Consider the following 24116-nt stretch of genomic DNA (forward strand, 5'->3'; position numbering starts at 1 on the left):
TACAAAAGCCAACCATTGTGACGATATGATTTTATTATTGTAATGAGAAATATGTTTCAATTGGCTCTCCCATTCAAATTTTTCATATTCTACTGCAGCAGTACGACTTGTTAGATTTAATAATAAATAAATAATTACAATAAAACAATATTTGTCAAATTGTTACTTTCAACGCTAAGGCAATATTTAACAATCAGTAAATCCTTAAAAAAACAACAACAACAACAACAACTATCTGAATTAGGACTGAGCAGCCACGTTGTGAAAGTGCGATCTGGCGAGCGCATTCAGCTCAGCCTCCGTATCTGCAATGTTAGGAAATCCTCTCGAACACTAGGGGGCGCCGCGATCTTCCATTATGTCACGTTGCGCCCGGAAGTTGTGTGGTCATATCGTTTTGAATTTCGTGAAGCTAACTGTAGTTGTCACCTAGCTAGTCTTAAAACCTTCATATTTTCCCCGTCTGTACATGTATTACATGTCCACTGGGAGTTTAACTTTCAGCATATATAGGAAAATGTAACAACTTTGAAGTAATGTGACTTAAATTCATTCCGGTGAGTTCATTTTCAATGCGTGTATTGTTCGGGTACTAGCCAGTCAGCTAAGCTAGCATTAGCATTAGCTCTGACATTACGCGTACGAACACGTTTGCTAGTTACATTAGCTCTACCAGGATTTACACCTGCCAGAGTCAGCAGACAGATGTTGTAGTTTACCCGCTTATAGCTAGTAAATGTTTTAGTCGTACTTTGTATGTAATAACGTCACGTATGTTTAGCTAACATTACTGCGGGTTGAGGTTGTACCTGTATTTATTGAAGATATGTTCGCCCACGTTGGATATTGCTGATGTTGGATGCGGTAATTCACATGTTCCTTATTTTACGTAAATTGGTAAGGGTGCGTTGGTCCTTAATTGATTTCAAGGCAACAATAACAATACACAATGGTGTTGTTGGAGATTATAAATGCGGGAATGTCTTACATATCATGAATTTGTTTTGTAGAATTTGTCCGTTTACTATGAGCTCCTTATCGGGCCAGGCTTCTGCGTCAAGCCCATCATGCAGGACTCTACCTGGAGATGGACATCAGGTGCAAAAAAATAAAATTGTATTTTGCATGTGCAGTTATTCGTTATTCATAGAATAACTTGTATGTAATGATGTTTGGAATCAAGAAGTTGCTTGTTTTGGCTTAATAACGTGTTTCAGGTGCAGCCCAAAGCTCCACTCTTGCAGATCCTGCGTGTTGCTGGAGCCCAGGAAGAAGTCTTCACACTCAAAGAGGTTAGTTGCCAGGTGAACTGCTCAGACTGCAAGTCTTTTAATTGGAGCAAGTGGTTCTTTCAGGGGGCAAGTGGTTTGTAAAACTCGCAGTGTTAGGTAATGTGTTCTCTTTCTTATTTTTGCACGTAGGTGATGCACTACTTGGGTCAATACATCATGGGGAAGCAACTATATGACAAACAGAGGCAGCACATAGTCCATTGCCAGGATGACCCTTTGGGTGAGCTGCTGGAGGTGGAGAGCTTCTCTGTCAAAAACCCAAGGTACTCACCAATATCTATTTGAGCTTTTGTTTAATAATCAATGTAGAGCATTGGGAGTTTGTATAAGTGTGTGTATGCATGTATCGATCTATGTGCGTACATTATTTATGTGAAGTACATATTCAAATTTTTCAGCCCGGTGTATGAAATGCTGAAGAAGTACTTGGTGGTTCTTGGTTGTGGTGGTAAGTCATATTTTCATTTATTAACTATTGCACAAAGCTCTTTTTTTCTTGAAATATATCTGGGGACATTATGCAGAAACAATTAATATGATTTTTTTTTTGTCCTTTGGTCTTCCAATATTCATGACTTGAAATTCAATAATCTTTTTTTTTCTCTCCCCTTTTGTTCATGATGAATTTTGAGTTTCAGTAGCAAACATTTTCATTGCTACCGGGCGTTCTCAGAAGTGACAATCCCTTTGAGTATGAGATTATTTTACTGTCAGTCCTTCTGATACTCCAAGATCAGCTTTCTGAGTGCTTGTGACAGTTGTGCATGTCTCAGGGCTCTGGACATCAGATGAACACTGTTCCAGTTTGCCCTACATTTCCACTAAAGAAGGCCTTAGTGAGAGCGTGTTGTGCTATTATTAAAGGGTGGGGGTGTTCTTTTTCTGTTACTGTGTTTTATCTGAAATGCAGACGCTGCAGAGAATCTTTCTGTGGGCCGTGAATGTGTAGAGGGCGGAGTGGAGGATCGTGGTCAGGTAAAGACGAAACATGGTGCTCAGGAGAAACAGAGCCCCCAACCCTTGTCTCCTCACTACACACAACGCTACTTTGTTCCAAAATGAACAGACTAGCGCATTAAATGCTAAGCATTGAAGATACTCAAATGAAAAAAATATTTCTTGTGCTGGGTTGAGATCATTCAGACTTGTTGTGACTTCTGTCTGTAAGACTTTTGGGGACCATTGTGTAGGAGTCAGTGGCATCCAGAGGTGAGTGTGCTTGTAGGAACTTTACCTATTTAGTGAATAATATTTTTACTTTTGCTGCATTTTTTTCATATTTTATCGTTAATGTTAACTTGCATTAAAATACAAGCTGACATTAGCAAGGTAATGATACAAAGCTTTTTTTTTCTTTTTTTTTAACCTTAGTAACCACACAACTTAGTCTGTTTGTTAGTTGGTGAATTACGGTGCGCTACGTTGAAGAGGACCTGATATATAAAATACTTACTCCAAGCAACAAAAAATAACTTAGTTTTGAAGATGAATGTATACTAATGGACACATAATTGAACTCTTACTTTATGAAACTAAATCTCCCTAAAACTCTAGACAATGGTCCTTAAAAGGGTTAGAAGAACTCCTGTCAGCTAGTGTGTGCTGAGATGAGAGGGTCATGGCTGCTGTCTTCGTTGGTGTGCATCTGTACAGAGTGGCACCGTCTCTGTACAACCCCATCCTGGGTCTGGTCTGGTGGAAGTTTGAGCACCTTTGTGTGGGCCACCAGCTCCCCCCAGTGGATGGGGGACAGAGTCACTATCTCTGTCTCAGAGTTCTCTTCTCTGCTTCGGATTGGGGGATCGCAGCTCCTGATCACTATAGGCCTGACAACAACCTTGAACCTCTTCACCCATCCCCGTGTTCCTATGCCCTCTCTTCCGACTTCTTCCAAAATCTCCTTTTATAGCACTTGCTGTCTTCAGCCTCATTTGTGTGTCACACAGCAGGATACTAACTAAGCTGTGATCAGATTTTTGTCACAAGTTTTATTTCCCCTTCATGCACTCACGAAATCCACTCAAGTTTAATAGATCCGGCCTGATCGTACCGGGAGTATTAGTCCAATTTTGTTGTCAGTCAGCTGCAATACATTATTTCTCTTGATATCACCCAAAGACAGTGTGTAGATAATGTGAATATGATTTTAATAATGTAAATTTCTTAAACACAATACAACTGTACTTAACTGTCTGAACACATTTTATCATGAAACAAATCAGGGAAATCCATGCTTCAGCTGATGGACAATGCAAACTGGTGGGTCTCAGAACAGGGACAGGTGATCACAGCATGAAGGAAAACATCAGGGAAACTTCTGGTGTCTCCTCATTCAACAAACTTTTAAAAAGTCGAGTAGGAAAATGTAGTTTTTTGCCGCAGTGTCTGGCCATGATGACTGAACTAGAAATCCTACCTGCATCTGTCTTTTCTTAACTGATCAAGTATTTCCCAAAACTTACTTTGATCCTAACCCCGCCTCTCCCATACATACTTGCCCCTACCCCAAATACCCAAACACCAGCCTACAACCAGAGGCCATCTTGAAATGGAGCTGCGAGTCCTCTAAGAACACAGTCACGGCTCTGTGATCTAATTAGTTTTCTTGAATTCCCCACTGTAGATGTGTGGAGGTGTGGTCAAAGCAGGTCTAGAGGCTGGCAGCGACGGGCCTCTCCTGCAGACCCCTTCCCAGCGACGACCTCGGGAACCAGATGATGGTAGGAAGCCAGTTATGGGGTTAGCATACTTTCACAGCCATGTCCTTTCAATGTGCTGAATTCAATCTTTTAAAACCTCCTAAGACTCCCTCGATGGCTTGCCACGGTCGGCCTGCAAACGGCCCAAGCTGGATGTCAGTCTTGATGAATGGGACCTGTCGGGCCTGCCCTGGTGGTTTCTGGGTAATCTTCGCAGCAACTACAGCCGTAGGAGCAACGGCTCTACTGACATTCACACTAACCAAGTAAGAGACCATACATGTAAGGAAAAAAAGTCTGTTTCAGACAAGGCCAGGGTTAATTTTGGAGAAGGTCATGAATTGGAGTTTGACAGTGCTGGTCTGACTGATGTGTCAGTTGTCTCCTGCACAGGAGGAGGACACGGCCATTGTGTCAGACACCACAGATGACCTCTGGTTCCTGACCGAGGGTGAGAGTGAACAGGTGAGCGTGGAGATGAAAGAAGCTGTGCTGGAAGAAGGGAGCGGAGGGGAGGGAGAGGCTCTGCCTGAGGATGAGGATGGAGTAGGAAAGGAGGAGAAGGCAGATCGAGAGGTAGGAGTTTGCCAACGTGGCTCCAACTAGCCATTAAAGATACTAAAACAATATTTTGTTTTTAATTGTTAATATTTTTGAGAGTTAAAATGGTGAATGCATTGAATCTCCACAGTAAAGATGGTTGAACCATGGAATCAGATTAAGGTTCTCCTCACTTCTACAAATGCATGATTGTGGAATCTGAGAAAAGAGGGTAGAACACATCACACAGAGCGTCTTAATGGGAGTTTAGCTTTTTATTTTGTTTGCATTCATGTATAATGAGTGAAACATTTCCTTCATAGATGTTCTCAAGTTGCTAATCGGATCTGAAAAATGTTAACGGCTATTAGGGGAGGAAGTCTCAACCTGGATATCCTCTTGCTAAAATACAAGCACTCAGAGAACATCTTGGTTCAGCTGGCATTTATTTTCATTATTGATTTAATTTCTTTAATTATTCTCTTAATTTTTTTTTCTGTTCATACATTGTCAGAAAATGTTTCAAAATGTCTATTCCATTTTTGTTCCTGTATCCAAGATCACATGATCAGAATGTTAAAGAATTTGATTACATGATCCAACAGAAGAAAACTACTCAGCATTTGAACTTAATCAGATAACTTTTATAATTTATAATTTTGGGGAATTTAGTGTTGACAAAAAATTGGCTCAAAATGATTGACAAATTATCAATTTTTAACTATGAATTTTCTTTCTCTTAATTAATATCTTGTCTGATGGAATGTGTTTTGTGTGCTTGTGTCCAGATGCAGGAGGAGCCGGATGAAGACTCTCAGTGTCTGAGTGATGACACAGATACAGAGGTCTCCACGCAGGTCTGCCTCACCAGTGTCCTGTCCTGTCTTTGTAGATCTAGTTTATTGTACCAGGTTAAAGCTTGAATGGTGTTTTGCTATGACCTCGTCCTCAGGATGCATGGCAGTGCACCGAGTGCAGGAAGTATAACACGCCTCTCCAGAGGTACTGCGTTCGCTGCTGGGCTCTACAGAAAAACTGGTACAAAGATGTCCCCCGACTCTCCCATTCCCTTTCTGTCCCCGACATCCCGGCATGCAGCTCTCTCACCACCCACGATGAGGAAGATGACAGCGACACAGGCATCGATGTCCCAGACTGCAGCAGGACAGTTTCTGACCCTGTCATCCTGCCCTCCCACTCCACGGCCGACCGGCGCCTGCCCCCCATGGATTTTGGCAAAGGAAAAGGCCCTCGGCTCCCTGGCGTGCATAAGGAGGAGCAGCTCTCAGGAGGGGAGAGTCAGGAGAGTCTGGGCATGGAGGTTGAGGTGAGGCCTGAGGCCCTGCTGGAGCCTTGCAAGCTTTGTCGAGTGCGGCCGCGCAACGGAAATATAATCCACGGACGTACGGCTCACCTACTCACCTGCTTCCCGTGTGCAAGAAGGCTGCACAAGTTCCAGGCGCCATGTCCAGGATGTGGAAAGATCATTCAAAAAGTCATTAAGATTTTCATCCTCTAGAGAAAAGAGTGCTCACTGGTGATGCCAAGCACCCCAAAACGATCCCATCCAGCTGCATGCACTCTGGATGCACACTCGTACGTGACCTACAGCACTTGGCTACATTTGCGCTTGGTTCCATGGTTGATTTAGCATCACACTGCCTTTGAAGTATTGTTTGATTAAAACCTCAGACTCGAGTCAGTCACTTTTTTTAGGGCCACATTTAAATAAGGGATGTACATGAGCAGAATATTTATTTATTTATGAGTGCAGAGTTTTTGTGAGCTTATTCTGTAATGATAAAGTTGATGTTCTTACCTGCGTTACATTTCTTGATGGTGCCACCTAAGAACTGGTGTTACTCACTTAAATCCCTCTAGCTTTGTTTATTTGCTTTGCAAAAGATTCACATGGGCAGAAGTATTCTGACGAGCTCTGTTACCCAAGTACAGAAATTCTGCAAACGTCTTCCATCTTCATTTTAATTGATTAATAATCTCCTCTTACGTGTTACGGCTCAGATGAGAATTCTAAAAACCAGATTGAAGGACGATCAGCCGCAGCTCCTTGGAACACCTGCAGCTCTACAAAAGTATCCTCCAAAAGCTTTCCTATCTCAGCGCAAGTGATTGTACTGTAAACGTGGTAGCTTCTCTCAGCATTAGTATTTTCTCATGTCAAATTAAATCCAGCCTGCTTGAGATGAAGTATTTACTGTCACTGCAGTATATGGATGTAAATGTGTATTCAATATTCGATGCAGCAGATTTTGCAATACAGTTATGTTTTAATGTTTTCCTTAGGGACTTGCCCTTCTATGATAACAGTGGCTGTATATTTTGTACTTGATTTATTTATAATTCTGTTTTAAATGTTAAGACGCCCACCAAATGAAGCAGGAGGAAAAAAAAAAGCTGCACTTGTATTAAAGAGTTCTAATGCAATTAAAATGTTGAAAGTTGTCAAACGTGCCCTCGGTGCAAAAGGGGTTAGAGGGTTTGATTTAAGCGTTACACTGCCATGTAAGCGTTTTGAACATGTGTATTGGAGATTTTATTGAGTTGGTTCTCATTTGTCTGATGACACATTATTTGCTCACACACTTACATTTCTTTGAACGAGGGTTTGTGCATTCTACAAAAAGCAATTTTCTGTACAGTTCTTTTAGAGTAAGCTTTAAGCTCTTTGACCTCGAGCGTCAGCGTTTTCTGTTATGTGCTGAATTTTTCAGCCAGCAGGTGGAGAGCAATCCCAAATATTGTATTTGGTGCTGACAGAAGCTGTACAGAAGCAGTGAGGTCATGTGGAGCATACATAGAGCATACATAGAGCATACATAGAGCATGCCTCCCGACGTGACTACAACCAGCCCTGGACTGGTTCCTCAGCTATATTGGCTATATACACTTGTGTGTGTGTGTGTGTGTGTGTGTGTATATATATATATATATAAATTTATGTATACAAGATGAATGTAGCGTGATTGTCTGAGACTATACAGAAACAACATTGTACATATAACTGTTAATGGATTAAATGACAGATTTAATTATTGATTTAAATCTACAGTGTGTTGAAACATGGTCCGTAAAAGAATCTTTTTTTTGTTTTTGTTTTTGTTTTTTACTCATGGAATAAAGTAATTTGTAAAGCACTAAACTTAAAAGTTAATGATTTCACCTGCGCGTGTATGTGTATGTGAGAGTGTGTGTGTGTTGGCCAAAGAATAAGTTATTGTATGACCGACCAGCTGTCATGTGTCCTCTCCATCTTGACTGCACCTGTGTTTCCTTTCCTCTGCTTACTCACTGTTGCACCCATCTTTTTCCTTGTTGAGAAGTGGGACACACACACACACACACACACACACACACACCCTGCCCTCTACTGTAGATGTTGCTGTAACGCTGCTCATGTTGCTGCTATTTTAACATGAGCAGAAATATTGTGACTATGTTACCCCGGGGGTGTTGGTGTAGATGCTGATGATAGCTCGGAGGATTTTCCCTAACTGGAAAGTCCCTGTGAAACTCTCGCTCTCTTTGGAACAACATAGTTCCACTAGTACTGGGCTCATATGGCTATGAAAAACCTGGAAATGTAATTAAATTTTAAAATAGCAAATTACTGGCCTGGAAAAGTTTTTGAAAAATAAGTAAAGCTGTTACATTTTTGAAAAAAAAAAAAAGGAATTTGCTTCACACAAATCTGCATATTACAGTATGAGTTGATATAAGCTAATGCATGTGTTTTGGCTCAGTGTAAACTCCAAAAGTAGATCATCTGTTTATCAGTTTATTTTGCAATTGTAAGCAGGCATTTCGAATCATGATAATGTAACTGCAAGGGTGATGAAAATTTAAATAAAGTTATGATGATAAAAACATGCATATGCATGAAAGATACAGCCTTTATTGCAAATGTGATCAAAATATAGTCAGAAAGCCCTTAACAGACCGGAAAAGCAGAGAGATCATGTGGCAGGTGGATACTTGATCTTCCCCTCCTCCCACATAACCAAATACTCAGACCTCCCAAAATTCATTTGCGTTTAATTCCTACTGCTTTGTCAATGGCGTCGAGCGTGTCACACATTGTCGAGTCAAAGAATGGCACACTCCGTGGTGACATGGCACACGGAGCTCGGCAGCTCTAGAATGGCACGGCCAAGGGAGTGGTCGGGGATCTGCATGTTTCCATGGCGACAGTGCCTCCATTCCAACATCCCAGAATAACTTCACACATTCTCCCTTTATCCCCTGTGACGTATTCAACACTTGACGGAGGGAAAATAGTCAGGATGGAAGTTCAGGCTTGATTCTTCACATTAACATTGTTGACCTCTCACGTTTTCACATTAAAAGAACGCTCCCCTTCACAATAACGATGACAAAGACAGCTCGCCATCAGTATTTTCATTTCATTGAAATGATGAACAATAATAAATATGATTATCAGTGTCTCTCACTTCCTGTTTGTCCGTCGTCCTCCTGGCTGGCAAGCCTCTGCCTGTCTACCCTCTTCTACTTTCTACTGAGCCTACATATCTGTAATTTTATCCATGTGGCCAGGACCTTTCCTTTCTCACCTACACACACACACACACACACACACACACACACACACACACACACACACACACACACACACACACACACACATTCCCTCTGTTGTGTCCGACTATTTGGTCGCTCCAGAAACCAGAACGCTAAATTTGTCCCACTGCTGACATGGGAGAAGGTCATTGGAACCAGAGAAAAACAAAGAGAGGAATGTAGGGAAAGACATAAAGACAGATTGATCTCCAAAATAAAGGGTTGGACTGCACCATCACTCTGCAGCCTGGCCTCAGACAGGATTCAGACAGGTCTCCTAGAGGAGCTCTGCTGATTGTACTTTCAACTGCTAAGGTGTAAACTGACTTCAAGTTAAACCAGGCAGCTTTATGAGGGAAGCTTTTCCCTGTCAGACACCTTGCTGATTAACTTGAGGAAAACTGGTGTTGTAAAAGACACTGATGCCCTTTGTTTCTGGTCTTTTTAGTGTCCTAATACTGCAGCGCTATTGAATATGTGTCAATTAAACACGGTGAACGCAATATAACTGTCACAGTTTGGATTTATAAACATTTAATTTACTTAAGGCTCAAAACTTTGTTGCTGTATCAACAAAACTTGGACACTATAAAAAAAGAAAAAGTCCACAGGAATACTTGCAACAGCCAGTGAGACAAAGATGGGGTCAAAGGTCAGAAATTCGCTTTCAATCGTGTATGTAACCAACACTCACTTGAGCTAGCGCAGATAGACTGAGTGAGATTATTGCTGGAGGCTGGTGGAATGTCGTCTCATCCCTCTACAAGAGCTGTCTGGAGTTAACGGATCTTCCCAGATCCAGGAACACGCTGACGTACCCAAGAGTCCAGAATGTTCCGCACAATAAGAGAACAAGAAATCACTTGCACAACCTAGCCTGAGCATTGCCATGGTGAAAGATGACATCATGATGATGCAGAAAGATGCAGAACCTCACCCTGGTGTTCATGTTCCCTTGATGATCCACAGCAGTCAACACGCAGGAGTCCATCAAGCACGTATGATAGCTTACAGGAGGGTGTTGTGCACCAGACAGTCGGGGCCTTGTAAACCGGCATCCCTCGGGCTGTCGGTGACAGAGATTCTCTGGATGTTCAAACCACACACTTCATCAGCTGCGTGAGTAGCTGGTCTCACAAAACACCGTCCGCCATCATGCAGACGCAGCAGATAAATTCTCTGCTCTGCGTTCCCTCAGCTGGTTGCTTTCCGACTGCCAGAAATTAATTCTGGAGTGGATTTTGTTGAAAATAAACATCTAGCTTGCAACATACCGGCTCCCTTCTCCCTGTTGACTTCTGACATCTGTGTCATTGTAATGTGACAAATCTGGAGGACCTGAGTTCGACTTTTATTGAGTGCCCGAGCTGTTAAATCAGCGTCAATATTCTTCAAGAGATGGATCGTCTTTGCAAAGAGGAAATTATTGCAAAATATGTCTTTGATATTTACTCATTTGTGGACAAAATTAGAGAGAAACAAGATCTTCAGAATGAAACTTATTTAATGGGAAATGGCAGCAAACTAAAAGGGTGGCATTTCTATTACCAGGCACGGATACATAGTTTATTTACAATAACTTTATGGCTGTCATGTGCTACCAAGTATGCTAGTGGGAAGTGGGTTATGCATGTAGGAATGAGCATATATGTGTGTTTGTCTATGTGCTGGAATCTGGCAGAGAACGAGATGCCAATGAAGGGAAGGGCAGCGGATGGCTGAAGGCTTCAGTCCATTCCTGTGATTTAACATGACACCACTTGCACTAAGACTGCGACAGCTGCATATGCACATGCCGCCCATTCTGTTTGTTGTAGGGGATTACGCCGCGATAAAAGCCCCAGTGAGCTGCAGCATGGCTGGGCTACACAACTACTGTTTCCTCCCTGACTTAGAAAGCTTTCTCCAGGCCTCCAGAGCCCTGTGAAAACACAGGTGGGACCCTTCATTCTAAAGAGGAATGAATGGGAGTATTCTCCCGATGATTAGCCGGGCTGTGCTGTAGTAGAGTCACATCACCTTTAGACATCAGTCAAACGGTACAGCGATGCAGCTTATGTAAGGTTCATAACTCAACAGAAAGAGCGGGGCAGAGCAGCGTAGCGGTGCGGTAATCAGCCCTGACTGCTCCCTCTCATTCCACTATTTAGCTGATTGATTTGCTGTCACTGATGATCATCTGAGAGGAGCGCACTACTTCATTAACATAGCGCGAAGCCATCGTGAGCGGACAGAGAAGGTAGTCTGCGTGTGTGTTATGCAGGAGGAAAAAGCAGTTATCATGGTGACAGTTAAAAAAAAGAAAAAGGAAAAAATAAAAAGACCCCTGAGGCGACAGTCGGGCATCTGTTGCTGTCACTATGGTGACCACGTCCTTAACTACAGGCACTTAACCAGATATTAAATTCAAACATGCCAGGAGAAATACAGAATTCAAGACACAGTTTATTCCTTTTTGAATTCATTTTCTCTAAAATCTCCTCTCTGTTGTAATAATGAAATCAGCTTTTATAGATAGATGTGAACATGACGCTTCACGTTTTTTGTTTTTTGTATTTTGTAAATCCTGATTATTAGTGTATTGTAGGTATTTGTGATCTCTTAAAGGAAATTGTCTATTTTTTTAAATTAATCTGGAAGGACAATGGGCCTCATTTATGAAGTAGTCTCATGCCAAAATTGTTTTTTGAATACTGTGGGGCATTTTTAACCCTAAATTTAGACTTACAGCTATTTGTAACACTTCGCTCCAGTAACATTAAAGTCTTTGCAAGCCTGAGTGATTACAAGTGTTACCCAATAGTTGTCATGAGCAAGGAGATCCAAATAGCCATCAGGCTTTGCTTCCTGTCTGCAAGACTAAATTCAAGGCTAAAAAAATAGTCTGTGTGTTGAATATATTATGAATGAGGCCCACTGTCACTGGGCAAGTGGAAGGTAAACCAATACAAGTGTTTAGTGTCAGAAAATACAGAAGGAAGGAAACAGGGAGGAATGCAATAAAATTATGACATATTCTTGTGGATTTAAATACATTTATGTGAGCTTTTCAAATAAATGTGATTGTCTTCTAGGTATTGTCGGCTTCTTACAAAATCACAACATTTTTCTCCTCATTTAAATGAATTGATTGCGTCCCAAAGTTGCCACAAAGTCTTGAGTGTAACCAGCTTTAATCAACACTCCCTCACTGCTGTTACGCTGCTCTCCTCTTACATATTGGAGATTTTCCCCGACTGTGCTCAGATGACAGATCTGCAGGTCAGCGATGATCTTGAGGCTAACCTGGGGTGAGGAGGAGGAGGAGGGTGGGGGAGAATTGGCCCCTCCCCCTCCCTTCTCTGTCTCAGCTGTCCTGCAATGTGCTGCTGCTTGTCACTGAGGAGAAGTGGAGCAGTGTTACCAGTGACAGGGCAACCCCTGATCCCCCCCCCACACACACACACACATTAACATGTCACTTTTGTGGTTTTCATACATGCTTCCATTAATTTCCTGGGGACCCTACCTGAACCCCTTACCAATTTTTTCACCAATTGTGTGTTTACGTCTGTTATACGTGTTGCTTCTTGTGTGACACAGACCACAACTATCTGTTTTAAAATATTTGAAATTATCACCATAAATTATTTGTTTCATCAGTCCCACTGATGGCTTGAGTGAGTACTTAATCATCTTCTGTATTGGTTTGGTTCCTCCTCTGACTGGCGTGAGGAGGAAGAGTAAACAGGACGTAAACACTCGTCCTCTCTGGTTCACTTCATGTCAAGTGTTCACTTTAAAATGTTGAGAGGGGATTTGCTCCTCAAGCAAGACCCAAGTGTGCCTGACACACACCCACACCCCCTCCCCGCTCTCTCTCGAACGCGCGTGCGCGCATACACACACACACACACACACACACACACACACACATACACACACACACACACACACAGAATTCTCTAGTTCTGCTGACAATGGGTTAAGATGACAGAGGGTTATGAGTGACTGGGACACACTGCAGACCCCCTCCCCACTGTACCCCCCAGACCAACACAGGCGTCTTTGTACTCCTTCAACCATCAGTGACTATCCATCAGAGACTAACCTGACAGGCCACCGCAGCCCTGCGCCAAGCTACGACTCTGCACTCTGCCTCAACTGCAAATCCGAGACCAGACTACCACCCCTTCCAAACACTGGCTGGCACCCAGTTTTAGAGATGAGCTGCCTGTATCGTTTCATACAAAACTGAGTGACATCATTTCACTCACCACTTACACAACCTCTTGTTTTAGGTTTGAATCACAGTCTCGTTTCATCGGCTACAACCTAAAATTAAGAAGTAGGAAGTATAATGAGAGAAAACGCACGGGCACACAACATCTCTCTGGCTATGGTGTATGTTAGAGGTGTCATGGTTCAGCAAGCTCACCGTCTGGTTTGTTCTGTGGGATTTGGATCAGCTTGTTCTGTACATTGGGAGGAAAAAAAGAAAAAGGTGAAATGGATGAATTAAATGAATACATAACATAAACAAACCTTGTACAAACAGCCTTGTAGTCTCATTTATGGCTGTTACAGCTCCGCTCCTCACTGTACTTTTGGAAACTTTACAATTGTGGTTCACTGGTAAAAAAAAGAAAAAGTAACCTTGAGTTGCATCGAATTATCAAAACAGATATTTGTTGTATGATGTTACAAAAACTCACCTCATTATATCATTTGTTTCTCTCATTATAAGAGCAAACAGGTTGAGTGACTATGACCCTGCTGACTTGTTTTGAGGGGGAGGGGGGTCTGATTCAGGAGTAGGAAGATTCATCGCAGGGGTTTTACACAACCCCCCAAATACACACACACACACACACACACACACACACACGACGTGATCATTATTATGTTGCTTGATAGACAGCCAATTACTTTGCCAAACTGGCTATCCCATCCATCCATCGTCTTCTAAGTATTCCGACATTAAGGGTCGCGGGGGGGGGGGGGTTGCTGGAGCCTATCCCAGCATCAATGGGCAAGAGGCGGGGTTCACCCTGGACAGGTCACCAGTCCATCACAGGACCAACACATAGAGACAGACAACCATTCACACTCACAGTCACACCTACAGTCAATTTAGAGTATCAATCAGCCTCGTCCTCTCTTGATGTCTTTGGACTGAGGGAGGAAGCTGGAGTACCAGAGAGAACCCACACAGGAACAGGGAGAACATGGAGACTCATGAAAGATCCTGTGATGGAGGCAGGGCTTGAACCTGGAACCTTCTTGCTGTGAGGGGACAGTGCTGACCACTGCACCACCGTGCCGCCTCTAAACTGGCTAATATCACATAACTTCAGAGGAACTGTCCTTCCTGGGTCATGTATTCGTTTCTTACTTATCAAAAGTAGAAAAAAACTGTAGAACTATTTGAAAACTACTATATTTCTTAACTATTTTTTTAATCTATATAAAACTCATTTGGGCTGTTGTACATGGTGACCTAATATTCTTTCGCCTCCATTCTCTGAACCTCCCCTGAAACTTTCTGGATGTGTGTGTAGACTGCACCCAGACAGGGGGACGCTGCGATGCCTCAAAACAGAGCGACCTCTCCATCAAACACATATATCACTGTATATAAACCTATGGCAGTGACACAGGAGACGCGGGAATGTGACACAGCTCACACTATGCCTGTCATTCCATGGCTCTTCTCTGCTGACTGAAGTGTGTGTTTTGGCCGTATGTCCATGCTAACGGAAGCCAGTCTGATTTTGCAGATGAACCATGAGGTGAGACATGTCCTGAGGGGATTAACACCTGGTGGTTGGACTGGCAGGAGCCCCCACCCCCCACCCCCCGTCCCCACCCAAGCTCCCTCGTATCAATATTGTCCCTAGATTTCCGAGAGTAACGGGAGCCGGTGACAAGTTGGTGCAATACTTTGTCGTGTCGATTCCCGCTCAGGCTTGTCTGGTCGTGAGTCTAGAATGGCTCAGAAGGTCACTTGCACTCACACTGTGTAATCGCTTGGAAGATAAGTTGGCAGATATAAATGTGGTCACATTAAAGAGTTTTTATTTGGTTTTAACGTGTTTAGTAATGACCTGAGTGACCATTCTGATGTCGATTTTGCTTCGGAAGAATTCATTTGTGACCTAGTTTCAGTAAATCACAATGCCTGGCCTCATTTCCTTCCTATTAGGACTCAAACAACTTCTTGTCATTGCGTATCATTGGTAGAAGTGACAGCTGTCTCCAGAATCTCTCCTCCTCCTCCCCCACTGTGGGGGACTTCATGGATGGTGTCATGAAGGGCGACGCGAGTCTGGGATTAGCTCATTAAGAAGGACATCTTTGATCCGAGGTTATCTCTCCCATTTCCACGGCAACTTGATCGTATCCTGGTCTCATGAGACACTCACGAGCGCAAAGCAACACACACGCATGCACACACTCGGGCCTCGCTAGCCCTAGAGAGCACGGCCCAACAGAGATGTGAGGTGTAGATGTGCAGCAACAGCTAACCGTCGTGTCAGGTTTCTGGGGGCTCGTGCTAAATTTAACCCTGTGATCCTGCAGCAGGCAGAGGGGTTTAAATGCCAGCCTACAGTTGCTCCACAGCAGTTGTTCTCCACACGTCTTCCTCTCATCACAAACTCAGGCCAAAAACGAAGACACACACACACGTACACTCCGACACACACGCTCCAGGCGCAGGACCGAAGACCACAAAGCAGTTCCAGGGGAAGCAGGGATCTTTGTCCCTTCACATCCAGACCACAGTGTTGTCCAATATGGAGCTTTTTGAGACCAACCCTTACTTCTTCCCTGACCAACGTTTCTATGATGGAGGAGAAAACTACTTCCCATCTCGCCTGCCTGGGGCGTACGACCAATCTGGCTACCAGGACAGGAACTCCATGATGGGCTTGTGTGGGAATCTGTCTGGGGGTGTTGGAGTTGGGGTGTCAGGAACTGAGGACAAAGCCTCTCCATCCAGCCTGTCACCTCACTCAGAGCCCCACTGCCCAGGGCAGTGCCTCCCCTGGGCCTGTAAACTTTGCAAACGGAAGACAGTGACTATGGATCGTCGGAGAGCCGCCACACTGAGGGAGAAGAGGCGCCTGAAGAAGGTGAACGAGGCTTTTGATGCTCTGAAGAGGAGCACCTTGATGAACCCCAACCAGAGGCTGCCCAAGGTGGAGATCTTGCGGAGCGCCATCCAGTACATCGAAAGGCTGCAGGCCCTGGTGTCCTCCCTCAACCAGCAGGACAGTGAGACGGGACAGCAAGGACTGCACTACCGAGCCAGCCAGACCCAGGCCAGAGTGAGTAGGACAGAGGAGGGATGAGGAGAGGACTGAGACACAAGGCGCTAAAAGAGGACAAATAGTTAAAATACATTAAATAAATTAAAAGGAAAAAAGGAAATTTTCCATCTGGAAGTTTTGGAGGTGATAACGCTTTTCAAATTTTGTGTTTTCAACTGGAGTTAGGATACACTGGTATAACATTAAGCTTTCACTCACTGTCTTGCAATAAGTTTGAGAAGTTCTAATGTAGTTTTTTTTTTAAGTGTTAAAATGTTTAAAGTTTATGAATGTCTGAAATTTGAAGGTTCAAAGGGACCTGAGGGAAAAATGATACACGGACAGGTGCCAAAGTGAAGTAGAGTCAGGCCAAATTAGTGTGAAATGATCTTTACGTAACAAGAACTCCAAATCATTTCTCTGTGTGTGTTTTGATGGAGGTGCTGAGGCGGCGTTCATCATGTACATTTGCCTCTGGGGGGTTGGGTGACGTGTGTGGAGCTTTACACTGCTATGTGTGTGTATGTGTGTGTGTGTGTGTGTGTGGGGGGGGGTGTCTGTGTGGGGTGTGCCGTGTCATAACACAGAGTGAATGACAGCAACTTCTGTGTGTGCGCATCTCCATGGTAACAGGTGTCGTCGTCAAGCGAGCCCAGCTCTGGCAGCACCTGCTGCAGTAGCCCAGAGTGGAGCAGCACTCCAGAGCAGTGCACACAGAGCTACAGCAGTGAGGGTGAGAGCAGTTCATGCACACACGCATACACACACGCGCACACACACACGCGCACACACACTGATACTGAATGTGCGACTGTGTCTCTGCAGATCTTCTGAGCGCTGCCGACTCTCCAGAGCAGGGGAACATGCAAGCCCTGACCTCCATTGTGGACGGCATCACTGCAGCAGAAGGAGCTGTGGGCTTTCCTGTGGACATTCCCAAGTAGACCCTCCATCCACGGACCCATAGGTGCACACTGTGCCTTAGATACAACATTATAAAGCAAGCCGAGGACAATCCCAAATTACTCTCACCTAGACTTAGTTGTTTTTGTCTTACACAAAATTTCAAAGTTAAGATTCAACTCACTTGTAGCTCTGCTGTTAAAAGGGTCTGCAACGCCATTTCACCCTTATTCCCTTCCACAGTCATGACTGTTCTGTCAGAACCTCACCAGCTTAGAGATTAAAGGACTTTTCTGCATGAACTAGAGTCTGATAGAGCCAGCCAGAAGCCATTTTATTTTCTCCTCCTGACTTAATTTATGCTTTCCCCTTTTCGAAACCTTTCCCCGATCTTTCATTCTCTTCGTGTGTGTTTTTAAGCTTAAAGAACATGAGTTTATTTGTGGGGCCAATATGTACAATGGCAGTTTTGACCAAGATCTGCTTAATTTAAACTGGTTATGAATGCTAGTGATGTAAATACGTTCCCTTTTTCTACAGAGTGGTTTTGCAATTTTATTTTTTATTTTTTTTGCTAACTTATTTTTGACTTTTATAACTAAGATTGTTGTGTATTTGTAGATGTTCTGAAAAGTGATATTTTCTGTCCAATCATTGCAATAAAGACCATTTTCAATATCGTTGCAGTCACTTCAAATGAAACGCAGCAGTCACATTTTTAAAAAACAGCTTTACTTATGTCTATATAGTGTCATAAATACAGTACACTTTTTTTTTAAATAGCCAAATAATAAAATCTTGATATGTCAGCATCGTTTCACACCTGGAATAAAGACACAGTACTCATAGCTGCCACATAGCACATTACACCTTTTAGACACCTTGGAAAAAACTGTTAAAAAAAAGATTGTACACCCTTCCAGTACTTCACTGGTTCATATACTGTGTTCTCATTGGATGAGGAGTCGGCAGCCAAGAGTTCTGACTGCGCACTGGCACATCTCCATGGCAACTAAACGGGAGGCGACTGGACATGGATAGTCCGTCGCTTGGAGCAGTTTTACGTGGATATCATTGGCTTTTTATGTTGAGCAGCAGTTTACAGTTTGATTTGAGAGAAAGTAAGAGGAGCTACAGTGTTCACACTACCCATCCGCAGAGAAACGTCATGGTCACATGGCTGGGGTCGGCCTTTTCACGCACAGATTCTCCACAAGTTTTCTTAATAACATCATTCACACACACACACACACACACACGCGCGTGCGCACACTCACACACACGTATTTCATAAGAGATGATTCTCTCTACTAGGCTACATAGTGTCATACAGAAGGCGAGAGAGGCGAGGAGAGGTAACAGCTACATGGTGTCAAAAATAAAAGGAGGAGGGAGAGAGGGAGAATGACGGAAGAGGAGAACAGGCGGAAAGAGAGAAATTGGACCCATGAACCTGTGAAGAGTACTTGTAGAAACACATCCCCTCCTTAGTGAGTCCATCCCACTAACACACTTACAGCATACGGCAAAAAACACACGAAGGTCGGACACAGAGAAAGAAGAGAAAGAAAGAAAGGACGGAAGAGAGAAAGAAAGAGAAAGAGAGAGCGAGAGAACAGTCACTATCGAATACAGGGCATTGGTTTTCATACAGCCATTATATTATATCATTTTCCATATATATATATATATATATTTCCAATATATATATAATATTTCTATAAAAAACATAAGTCATCCATTTTATGTACAGAGACGATAAATGAGTAATACCTTGCATAACCGATAGAGGGGCGATGTGCAGTGGGGTCTGCCATTTACACAAGTATTCATCATTCCCACGTCCAAACCAGCGTCCACTCACACAGCACATCACCAGCGTGATGACAGAGGAAGACCGGTTTGGACGTGGCCATGGTGAGACTATCAGAACTACTGGACAAGAACCCACAGCTGAGACATGGGAGCAGGAGCACAATACCACAACAACAAGGCTACTGGGAGCACTGGGGGTAAACTGGGAGAGACCGGGAAGAGTCTCCTTTACAGCAGCGAGCGCAGTCGATGAGCACTCTCAAGAGTTCAAAGGTCAGAGCTGGCCTTTGTATTGCACGTGTCCGAAGGAGAGGTGAGAGGTGAAAGGTGCGAGTTGGGGCTGGGTGACAAAAAGGAGGTGGGCTGCAGTGAAGCCCCCTCCACATCACCGGCGGCACCCAGGTCTCCCTCTCCATATTTGGCATATCACTCTCAAAAGGCCGCAAGCATGTGTCCATATAGGTAATGAGAATGCACTGGAAGACAGCAGAGAGGGGAGGAGAGTAAGAATGGGCCCACAAACAGAAACTTCAGTGATGAGAAATCTTTGAAAAAAATAAGGAGCCAATTAAACTATTTTAATAGGAAATTAGAATAAGAGCGGAACTCAAATAAGACTGGACAGTGATTCAAAAGGATGGTCAGTCATGTAAAATCATGACTATCAAAGGCTAATCTGCAATTTTGTTGCAGTGGTCCCACTAATACTGGTCGCTTCAACGCAATCATGTGGGAAATCATTACAACACCTGTCAATTTATGATCTTGACTATTCTGTTGAACGGCCAAAAACCTCCGGGTGTTGCTCCTGCCTGTTGAGAACTGCAACTGGAGAACTTTTCCCAAACATAATCATTTCTTCCTGAGGTTCGTCAGTGACAGTAAATGCATCAGCTCACATCTTAATGAGTTTTGGCCCAACAAAGTGAAAAGTGTCATCCATGTGGTGTTCCTGACTTTAGAAAAAGAAGAGGATGCAGTTCTTGGAGGGAAAAACACTTTGAAAAACATAACATTTTTATAGGCTTCCTAACCGGCAGGAACACAAATACCCTTGAAAACAAGAATACTTAAGAATTTATCCTAATGAATAATAAAATATGAAAGAAGGGAGTATTTCACATGTACCAGTTAACATCAAGGAAACATTGCTTCTATCGATTCTCATCAAAGATTGTTGCTTCTAAACATCCATCATCTGAGCTCAGACTGCTTACCGCCACTGATGATGAAGTACTTAACATCACTTGAACGTGACTTTGGCTTTGCAATCTCATGCAGTTCTCAAACTCAGGCCTTTCAACCCAGGCTGCTGCCTGGCCCAGCGGCTCATTGCCAAACGTAACTCACTTCAATTTGAAAAGCAGCAGGCAATGAAAAACTGCCGTACTTGACCGCTGCAGCAGAAGTGAATCTTGATCACTCAGTCATTCAGCAACAAACACGCAGATAGTACTGACCTTACAGTGTGACTAGAAAATACTGCAGTATAATCAAATACTATGAACTTTGGTGGAACTGTGATGCACATGTATACTTTCTGCGTTGAGTTAGTACCTCATGCTGCACTGGTTGAAAGCACACTGGCCTGTAGTGTCAGCAGTTTTCAGCGTTAGCTTACCTGTTAGCATTAGCGCTCCTGTTAGTAAGCAGAGTGGAATTAGCATGAATATGTCCTCACTGCTGAGGGGTCGAGTCTTGGGGGCGCTGGGGGAGGAGCTTGAGAGGGCGTGGCGCAGAGCGTTTTGGTATAGCAGGACAGAGAGGACAAAGCGTGCAGTTAGTCAGTCAGGACAGGCAAAGAGAATGCTAAGCACACACACACACACACACACACACACACACATATATATGTACAAATATATATGTTAGTATGGTGACACACCTTCAGGCTGGAGTTGTTTCTTGGGCATCAAGTTCATGGAGGGCGGCATGGACATGGAGGGCATACGGAAGCCAGCAGGTAGCGTTTCCATGGAGCCAGCCATCATCCCGAGCCCTGACCCTCCCTCACGTGCACGAAACCTTTTCCGCCATGATGGAGAGCGTCGGAAAGACTTGTCATCTCCGCTCTGCGGGCACAGGGAGAAAAGTGTTGAGTGATAACAGACTTATCAAAAACAAATGTATTTCATCGAATCAGCAGCTTGAGACGAGACCTCCTCTAGTCGTCGGTCGGTTCCCAAGGCTAACAGGTTGTTGAACTCCCTCTCCAGAACCTGTCGCGCCTGAAAAACATCCCAAACACACTGAAGTTAACCAGCCAGGGTCAATGAAAAGGAGCTGAAAGACAAACAGTAATAAAAGCACTGGCAATGAGTGCGACATCATCCCCTAATAGACGGAACTACCCTTCAATACCCTGCTCCTTTTTTTCCCATTGAACTGCCAAAACCATGTGAATATCAAAGTGAGCAAGTCATTTGGACCGGGAAGAACTTTTAAGAGAATTCATAGAACCCTTTCAATTAGAGAGAAGCTGGTAAAGAATCTGAAGCAAATGCTGGCAGAAGGAAGCCAGCAGCAGGAGGAAACGCTGACTTCACTCAAACCACAGCGCCAACGAAAACTAAATCTTCTAATCTCATAAAAAAAAAAAGCTCAGCAACTGTGGCTGTTGGAAGATGAACTGGTTACAGGAAGGTCAAAGGCTCTCTGAGCTTCTGGTTCTGGGTAAGAACTGTTTGAGAAATTAAAATTGAGAAATTAAAGTTTCGCCAATGTTCTGGGCAAACGTTTTATTTGATGAGCCAAAAATGCCCAACATCAAAACAGTTGTTTTTATCATTGTGTGCTGACTCAAAGGTTTTTCTCTGTGAGCACCTGTGTGTTCTGCATAGGAATCTGCAGGATGAGTGCGAGGCTGCTGTAGTCGAAGGTCTCGTCCAGAGAGACGAGCGCTCCGTGAACGCCACTTTCCAACAGGTTTCCGCTATACTCCCTCAGACCAATGGACTGGACCCAGTGGATCACTTGCTCATTAGTCCACACCAACACATCTAAAGCGAGGAACAGTTGCCGAAATACATGACACTGCAGCAGAGAGTCATACAGAATACCAATATTATTACCAGCAAATAGGAGTAACTGAAGAGCGAGGAAGTAAAATAGTTAGAGAGAGAGAGAGAGAGAGAGAGATAAAGAGATAATGTGCGTGTCCACAGTGTCAACTCACTGGCACACTCCCTTTGTTCATTTAAAGCACAGCTGTCAGCCAGCTTTCCAAGCTGGAACAGGCGGTGTGTGTGTGTGTGTGTGTGTGTGTCTGTGTGTGTGTGTGTGTGTGTCTGTGTGTGTGCGTGCAAGTGTGTCTAAACAGGGCAGGACTGATTTGAACAACAGCTGAATCAAGTTCATGTACAGAACTTAAGGTCAAAAGGGTGAGAGGGACTGCTAGATTGTGTGTGCGTGTGTGTGTGTGTGTGTGTGTGTGTGTGTGTGTGTGTGTGTGTGTGTGTGTGTGTGTGTGAGAGAGAGTGACTAGCAGGTATTTATGTGTGGACATAAATCTATTTTCACAGTTAACTGTGGGGACAAAAGTTATTATTTAAATATCCTAAAATATAAATTGGACTTGTAGCTATTTTAGGGTGAGTACCTGAAGGTTGAGGTAAGTAGGTGGGAGGTGGTGAGGGTTAGTCTACAGGGAAGTAATGTGTGTAATATCCTCTGAAATGATGGAAGCAAAGCTCTATGCGTGTGTGTGTTTACGTGTGGTATGTGGAGCTGTGTGGAGACATTCAGCCAAAGATGCAGCTGTTACTAAGTTCAGGCCAATATCAGCCTGAGCCACTAGGTGGCACTAGAGGGTCATGATGACACTGATGGGTGTGAAATAGTGTCAAATAAGTATGTTTGTGGATGTGTGTGTGTGTGTGTGTGTGTATGTGTGTGTGTGTGTGTGTGCTTGCTTTAGAGCTTTTTTGGCTGCAGATCTTGTGTGGGGATGTTTTAAGAATACCTTTCATGTCGTGCTGGCTGTCCTCTCTTCGGCGCTCCAAGTCTTTCCTGTCATAATTGAGTCTCTTCAAGCACATAATCCCATACTGCAGACTAGCCCTTGTACACACAAACACACACCAACACCCACAACCACACACGTGTGAGGGGAGAATCAACCGTAAAAATACACACACACACACACACACACACACACACACACATACACACATACACACAAAAAGCATTAGCCCTCATACTTGGTAGCTAATATTAGCAGAGGTAAGGGGAGGCTGATCAATCAAAGCTGCAGACCTGTGAAAGCTGTCCACCATCTTGAGGTGACTCCTCAGGTCTTTCTTGGTCAGGTGGTCCAACATGCGTGCGTCCACCAGACACTCCATGAAATAAGAGCGGTACTGAGGCAGGCCGAGGCTGGGCAGCCACTCATTCCCTATCCACTCATGGTTCATGTCTCCGTACGCCAGGGTCTACAACGAGGCGAGTACACAGTACCGCTCCTGATGCGTGCAACACAACTTTAAAACTGGTCTACATGGAACAACCCACATCTGCCGGCAAGAATCATGGGATGTGCATTTTTTTATATTTTAATACCTTTTAGAGAAAAAAGTCAACTCATCTGCTGGATCAATCAAATTGAGGAGTAAGACAGGAACAGTAAATCTACAGATACATTATTGAATACTCCCTTAAAGGCCTCAAAGCACACACAAGACCAGAAATGACAAACAGAAAGGATACAAAATACATCGAATTGTCTTTCAGAGGGCTACAGTAACAGCGTTTGTACCCTTGTAGCTACACACTGATACCCCCATATCTGAGTGGGAAGGGTGTGTAGCTGCGTCTTTGGAGTGCACACATGAGGGTCTGAAGGGGGAGTATGTGCGGAAGATAGAGAAATTCTGTTTCGGCTTTTTTCTTCAACAACTGGTTACAATTCTGGAAAGAGTGTTTCAACTTTCAAACACTTAATTCTCAAAATTTACATTTTATTCAAGAAAGGCGAAAATGAA

General features: G+C 43.6%; 3 protein-coding genes across 8 annotated transcripts in view; 2 read left to right on the top strand and 1 right to left on the bottom strand.

The window, feature by feature from the left end:
- The first annotated feature begins 382 nt into the window (after positions 1-382).
- Positions 383-8441, top strand: mdm4 (MDM4 regulator of p53). 2 transcript variants are annotated; one of them, XM_086198925.1, is made up of 11 exons: positions 383-557; positions 1011-1098; positions 1218-1292; positions 1422-1555; positions 1691-1740; positions 2203-2267; positions 3916-4012; positions 4097-4257; positions 4385-4567; positions 5320-5388; positions 5484-8441. In XM_086198925.1, exons 2-11 carry the CDS (start codon positions 1027-1029, stop codon positions 6048-6050), a joined length of 1473 nt encoding a protein of 490 aa, XP_086055051.1. In that variant the 5' UTR covers positions 383-557; positions 1011-1026; the 3' UTR covers positions 6051-8441. The 2 variants fall into 2 exon arrangements, with proteins under 2 accessions (XP_086055051.1, XP_086055050.1); XM_086198924.1 differs by having other exon boundaries at positions 4370-4567; positions 5484-8440.
- A 7330-nt stretch (positions 8442-15771) lies between these two features.
- Positions 15772-17961, top strand: myog (myogenin). Its single transcript, XM_086200687.1, has 3 exons — positions 15772-16437; positions 17053-17152; positions 17245-17961. The coding sequence occupies exons 1-3, from the start codon at positions 15904-15906 to the stop codon at positions 17361-17363; spliced, it is 753 nt and encodes a 250-aa protein (XP_086056813.1). The 5' UTR covers positions 15772-15903; the 3' UTR covers positions 17364-17961.
- Positions 17962-18039: 78 nt separating this feature from the next.
- The window catches only part of ppfia4 (PTPRF interacting protein alpha 4), a 62196-nt gene continuing 56119 nt past the window's right edge, over positions 18040-24116 (bottom strand). For 4 of the 5 annotated variants that reach the window (XM_086198931.1, XM_086198932.1, XM_086198929.1 and 1 more), the window contains 7 exons: positions 23392-23567; positions 23099-23196; positions 21961-22136; positions 21297-21365; positions 21023-21209; positions 20759-20856; positions 18040-19613 (listed from right to left, as the gene is read on the bottom strand). In XM_086198931.1, the coding sequence (XP_086055057.1) occupies positions 20798-20856; positions 21023-21209; positions 21297-21365; positions 21961-22136; positions 23099-23196; positions 23392-23567 (765 nt within the window). In that variant the 3' untranslated portion in view covers positions 18040-19613; positions 20759-20797. The remainder of the gene's footprint in view (positions 19614-20758; positions 20857-21022; positions 21210-21296; positions 21366-21960; positions 22137-23098; positions 23197-23391; positions 23568-24116) is intronic. The other variant, XM_086198930.1, reaches the window with a different exon arrangement.

This window comes from Aulostomus chinensis, chromosome 3, assembly GCF_037954235.1.
Source record: "Aulostomus chinensis isolate RoL2024-O1b breed Wild chromosome 3, RoL_Achi_v1.0, whole genome shotgun sequence".
Taxonomy (NCBI): domain Eukaryota; kingdom Metazoa; phylum Chordata; class Actinopteri; order Syngnathiformes; family Aulostomidae; genus Aulostomus; species Aulostomus chinensis.